Source organism: Sardina pilchardus, chromosome 17 (assembly GCF_963854185.1).
Source record: "Sardina pilchardus chromosome 17, fSarPil1.1, whole genome shotgun sequence".
Lineage (NCBI taxonomy): Eukaryota > Metazoa > Chordata > Actinopteri > Clupeiformes > Clupeidae > Sardina > Sardina pilchardus.
In genome coordinates, this window is record NC_085010.1 from 13431146 (window position 1) to 13437277 (window position 6132).

A 6132-nucleotide genomic window follows, 5' to 3' on the forward strand; every position below is an offset into this window, starting at 1 on the left:
GCTGATGCACAACGTTGCTGACAGGGAACCCATATAACTTCGTGTCTTAAAACCCGAACTATCCCTTTAATTGTCTTGCGGTGACATCCGGGAAATGAACCCACAACGTTCCTGACAACTGCATGCTAACCCACCTCTTTGAACACAAAGTGTGTGTGCGTGTGTGTGTATGTGTGTGTGTGCACTCCCAGAGATGAAGAGGGCGATGTCTCTGGTTAGCGTGCCCCTGGATGTGGAGGACACACTGCGCTGCTTCAGAGAATCCCTGGAGAGAGGCCACCACACCCTGCTGTCCTTCCAGCACAGCCGCACTCTGCTCCTGCTGCTGCTCGCCTACACCCAGCCCTGTGAGTACCACCTCTAATTACCCCTAATTACCCCACTCAGCCCTGTGAGTACCACCCCTAATTACCCCTAATTACCCCACTTAGCCCTGTGAGTATTACCCCTAATTACCACACCCAGCCCTGTGAGTACCACCCCTAATTACCCCAATTACCCCACCCAGCCCTGAGAGTACCACCCCTAATTACCACACCCAGCCCTGTGAGTACCACCCCTAATTACCCCTAATTACCACCCAGCCCTGTGAGTACCACCCCTAATTACCCCTAACTACCCACCCAGCCCTGTGAGTACCACCCCTAATTACCCCTAAATACCACACCCAGCCCTGTGAGTACCACCCCTAATTACCCCTAATTACCACACCCAGCCCTGTGAGTACCTCCCCTAATTACCCCTAATTACCACCCAGCCCTGTGAGTATCACCCATAACCACACATGTCATATCAAATAAACGCAAAAGTTAAAATGGCAACTGCAACGCAGCAATGCATGACTTGTCTTATGAGTCGTATCACCTCTGCAGCTTTTGAGGTTCCTTTCTGCAAGGACACAAGCGCGCACAGCACGGGCAGGGTGGAGTTCAGCGGGATGGTGTACACGCCCCCCTCCGCCTCACCCCCAGACCTGTCCACCGAGGACTTCAGCTCCCTGGGCTCCGTCTGCCTCCCCCCCCTGCCCCCCTCCCAGACGCCACTGGTCCTGTCGGCCCTCAACAGCAACGCCAGTGAGGACGCATACACACACATACACGCACATATACGCACATGCACACATACATACACATACACATACACACACACACACACACACACACACACACACACACACACACACACACACACTATTTGTAATATTTGGATAAGTTCATTGGCTAAGTTTGTTTTGCATTGTGTTTGCACACCACAGAACCTCTCCAAACCAACAACCTAAACTCGCTCAGAGCTCAGACCCTGCATGACCTGGGGAACCTGCACTTCTACAAGGGGAACAGGAGGTACTCTGTTGTCTGTGTACTATAACTGTCCCCTTACGACTTTACCATGACTTGCTTGGTGACATAGTGTGCAATTTACGAGCAGATCCCATCAAAACCAGAATCAGAATCTCTGCTCGTCATTGAAATCTGATAAGAAGTTCCTTGTAGACTGATAGATAAATAGATTTGAAAATAGGCATTGTTTTGGGGTATTTATGGGTATTTATGTCTTCTCATGTACCAGTGTCTAATGAAGGAACCTCATTTGTTCGATGGCCTTAGGCCCTTGACTGTGCCAGATGTATTGTTTTCTTTCTCATCTAGATAGATAGACATACAGACAGACAGACACAAAGAGACAGATCTAGATAGATAAACAGATAGATCTATACAGATACAGTATATAGGTAGACAGACAGACGGACAGACAGATAAACAGACAGATAGATAGATAGATAGTTAGATAGATAGATAGTATCCTATTGTTTACCCTCCCCCTCCTCCCTCTCCCCCAGGGCGGCGCTCTCGTTCTGGGCCAAGGCCCTGGACTCCTCCCTGCAGGGCTCCGGGGTGCTGGAGGCGTGGGACGGCGTGTCCTGGGACGGCCTCTCCCCTCAGCAGGTCCTGAAGCAGGCCGGGATATGGGGCTGCCTGCAAGGAGCCACACTGGCAGCCAAGATTGCCCAGTACGTTGGACTGCTGGTGTGGTGATAAGCACCACAACACAGTAATACCAAAGATCGTATAATTACTAAGATGAATCATAAAGGGGGTTTTCAATGGAATGAAATGGCACCCACTTCCGCCTCCTAAAGGGGCGTGATCAGTGTCGAGATAATCGGTTTAGAACGGTGTAGAATCAGCAGAAGCAGGTGCCGTTGATAACAGGTTTATTTCCACCATAGAAATGCTCCCGTTTGCCTCCTAAATGGGAGTGGCAGTTGCGTCACAATGAAACCAGAATTTACCCTCATATGAATAGTCTTGCTTTATAAACCGTCTCTGGTAATACTTCACACTGATCAGTAATGTGATAAACCATATTATTGCCATATCAATTGCCCCTGTGTATTAACCTCAAAATCAAAGTACCGTTATAAGCCCCGGCTAATAGTTGGAACAGTTGAATTGTGTGATTGGACTAGATAATGAGTGGTCATTTGGCTGTTGTAGAAAAGTACAAATCACATTAGTGGTAAATGATCATAGTTTGTGCTATTGTCTGTGTTGAAAGGTTGACATCTTGTGTTATTTGTGTCTCCTCTGTGGTCTGTAAGATGCCATTATTGAGTGTTATGTTGCGCTTGTGTCTGCAGATACATACTGATATCTGATATCAGTCAGCGTACAAAATGCTGCCTGCTCTCTGCTCACCTCTTCAAGGTAACGGCACACCTGTAACACTGACTCTCACAGTAATGCTATTCACTAGAATAGAGAGACTTAAATAAACGGATAATATTTCTCTCCGTGAATCTCTCTATCACATCACCTGATAAATATTGGACCTGATTGAAACAAGACTACTTTCTGAAATATTGATTATTTATGCGTGTAGATGTGGAATTATCCTGCTGTCTCTAACTTGCTTTTATGACATTGATTAGTAATCTTTGTACAGATTGAGGACACTTAATGAATAGGATGAATGATTCCTAAATAAAGTTTGTGAAGAGTCCACAGGGTTGATTGAGTCACTGACCCCACCTTCCTTTTCTTAATTTGTTGAAATCCTCCTCCCTTATCCAACACGTCACAGGTTCCAGTGTGGCAGATTCTTCCAACCAAGTCAAACATGGTTGTAGCATTTGAGCATTCAAGCGGGCAATTGAGTGAAAGTGTTTTTTTGTTGTCCAGTCTCTGTTGCAGGCGTCCCTTCCCCATCCACAGGCAAACCTGCTGTACTCTTCCTACTCAGTAGAGGGCGATCTCATTCCAGGGCTAGACCTGTTTGGTGATCCTGAGAGAGGTAGCCTCAGTGCCACTGTCTCTAGCCTGGGCTTTCTGTGCCATTGGCTCTACACAGCAGGACACTACATCACGGTACTACAAACAAACACACACACACACACACACACACACACACACACACACACACACACACACACACATACACACACACACACATACATCTCCAATCTGTGCTTCCCTTGCCACTGACTTTACAGGCAGGACATGCATTATACACACACACACACACATGCATTACACATGCATATAAACACTCATAGGCCCAAGTCACACCTGGTATTTAAAAATGAGTTTTGGAACTGGCTGCACCTGACATGATAGCGCAGCACTCATTCAGAACAATTAGACCAGTCTTCTTCAGACCACTATTTTTTACGTTCCACACAGTCTTGAATGCTGCCGCTCGTATCCCTAATGCAAGTGTTGTTGTTGTGTGTTTCCACTGTAGGTCCTCCCACTGTTGTGCCTCTACCTGCATTTTTGTAAGATGTGCAAGGATCCACACCTTACCGTCAGGGGAAGGATTCTGAAGGTAAGAGCATGAAATAAATGTGACTGATTGTCATCACTACTGTATGTTAGAGTATAATGTACGTTCTGACTGCCGTAACAATGAGCCTGGTGCTTTGGCGTTGTGGTCAAGCTGCTAGTTTAGTAACCTGTGTGTGTGTGTGTGTGTGTGTGTGTGTGTGTGTGTGTGTGTGTGTGTGTGTGTGTGTGTGTGTGTGTGTGTGTGTGTGTGTGTGTGTGTTTGACAGGTAAGGGCCCTGACTGAGTTGGGTATGTTCAGTCAGGCCCTTAAGGAAGTGAGGCGGCTGGTGAATGCTGATAATGTTCCACTGAATCACAGCTTCCCGAGCCAAGGGGAGAAGACTAGAGTAAGAACACTACTGCACACACACACACACACACACACACACACACACACACACACGTATACATACAGTACATACATACACACACATACGCTCACATTCATGAACATACATACACATACATACACTCACTCATATGCACAAGCATACATATACTATACAGACACATGCAGATGCACATACTGTAGACATACTGTACGCCTCTGCATACACATTTCAATTTGCAATTTATCTAGGTGAAAATCAAGTTTTTCAACAACAAGACAGTTGCAGACCCTGCTAACCTTCAGGTAAGAATACTTTCTGTCCTCTTTTTTTTCTCTTCTTTCTGTCCTATTTTCCTTTTCCTCGGTCTTTCTCCCGTTTTCTGTAGTTTTTGTTAGTTTGACTGACCTTGTGGCTTAGTTTTTGATTTCACTAATTTCAGTTTTCATGACACTTGCTTTGTGTATCATCTGATTTATTCTGGTTCTGAGTTCTGAGTCAGGCTCTGATTCCAACTGTGGAGCTGAGTTGCATTCCAATTCGCAGACATAGGAGAAAGTTTGCGAATGTTTGCAAACAGTTTTCTGAGTTTTCGGTGAACGCTTGAGAACAATCTGAGGAGGTAGTTCTCTGCGAACATACAGTGAAACTGGACGAAGGCAACAATGCAATTACCGTTAGAATGGAATGTTCGTTCAAATGTAACATTCGGCACTGTTTGCCCATTTGGAATGCACCTCCCTTTGGTTTAGTTATGCTCCCATTCTGTTTCTGAATTCTGCCCCAGTGTGTGGAGGAGCTTTTGACCAGCAAGGAGAGTGCCGAGGTCAGTCTTCTGTATGGACCCCTACTGTGCCAGTGGTTGCTGCTGGCCCGAGTCCAGCTCACTCTGGCCTTGAGTGAGCGCATCCACGACCTCCCAGAACCACTGGGACCCACCGTGGTCCAGGACAGTGAGACCACCCAGCCCAGTAAGACGCCGCACGGACAGAGCGGTCTGCTCACGGGTCCTCAGGAACTCAGCCCTGGCAGAGTAAAGGTGAGGTAGGACCAGGGCCAGTGAATACTGAATGGACATGTCCCATACCCATGAGGTTTATTTATGCTTACATACAAGTATTGTGTGTGTGTGTGTGTGTGTGTGTGTGTGTGTGTGTGTGTGTGTGTGTGTGTGTGTGTGTGTGTGTGTGTGTGTGTGTGTGTGTGTGTGTGTGTGTACGAATGACTGTTTAATGTGTACATATACAGTATGGATAGTTATTATTTAAGGCCCGCCCTCCCACTACTCTACTGTTTATTTACCCTCTTTAAATTATTGCCACTGTGGCACAATCATTTCACTATAAGTATATGTGGCAATAGAACTAGATAAGAGATGGTTTAGATTAGAGATGGTGTTTGTGATTGTGAAATGCGGATGTGGTTAGTGGTGCATGACAAAATCAGAGTAACATAATCTATAATTGGCAAACATCTCTGCCGAGTTATGGTTTCTTTCTGTGTCTTCATTGGCTTGTGTTATTGTTGTTGTTATTCATGTGTTTGCATCGTTGTTTGGGGCATTGCATGGCTATATACATACTAGCCAGCAGAATATCCAGTTGGTCTACAATGAGCTGTGGTTGTTACTCTCTGCGATTCGGTTGTCTTGGATTGTGCAGTTTTTGTTGATCCTTAGGATGTTTGATTGTTTGTTTGTGTGTTTGTTTGCTGGTAGGCGTTGCTTCTGCGGGAGGCGTGTGCCATGCTGGACCCTGTGCTGAGGTCCACCATAACTCCGCCCACTGAGCCAGAGGGCCTGGAGCTGGTGGTGGAGGCCGGCCTACTGCAGTCTCAAGTCTACTTACAGCAGGGCAAAGCGTCCACCAGGTGGGTGTGTGGGTCCGTCTGTGTCTGTGTCTGTGTCTGTGTCTGTGTCTGTGTCTGTGTCTGTGTCTGTGTCTGTTTGACGGCCTGTGTCTGTGTGTGCACTGTGT

General features: G+C 46.5%; 1 protein-coding gene across 1 annotated transcript in view; it reads left to right on the forward strand.

The window, feature by feature from the left end:
- Window positions 1-6132, forward strand: part of cfap54 (cilia and flagella associated protein 54) — a 54533-nt gene that overhangs the window by 30639 nt on the left and 17762 nt on the right. Inside the window, exons 39-49 of the mRNA XM_062517468.1 lie at window positions 192-347; window positions 873-1073; window positions 1256-1343; window positions 1841-2011; window positions 2642-2708; window positions 3183-3368; window positions 3745-3828; window positions 4055-4174; window positions 4408-4461; window positions 4944-5195; window positions 5874-6025. Coding sequence (XP_062373452.1) covers window positions 192-347; window positions 873-1073; window positions 1256-1343; window positions 1841-2011; window positions 2642-2708; window positions 3183-3368; window positions 3745-3828; window positions 4055-4174; window positions 4408-4461; window positions 4944-5195; window positions 5874-6025 — 1531 coding nt within the window. The remainder of the gene's footprint in view (window positions 1-191; window positions 348-872; window positions 1074-1255; window positions 1344-1840; window positions 2012-2641; window positions 2709-3182; window positions 3369-3744; window positions 3829-4054; window positions 4175-4407; window positions 4462-4943; window positions 5196-5873; window positions 6026-6132) is intronic.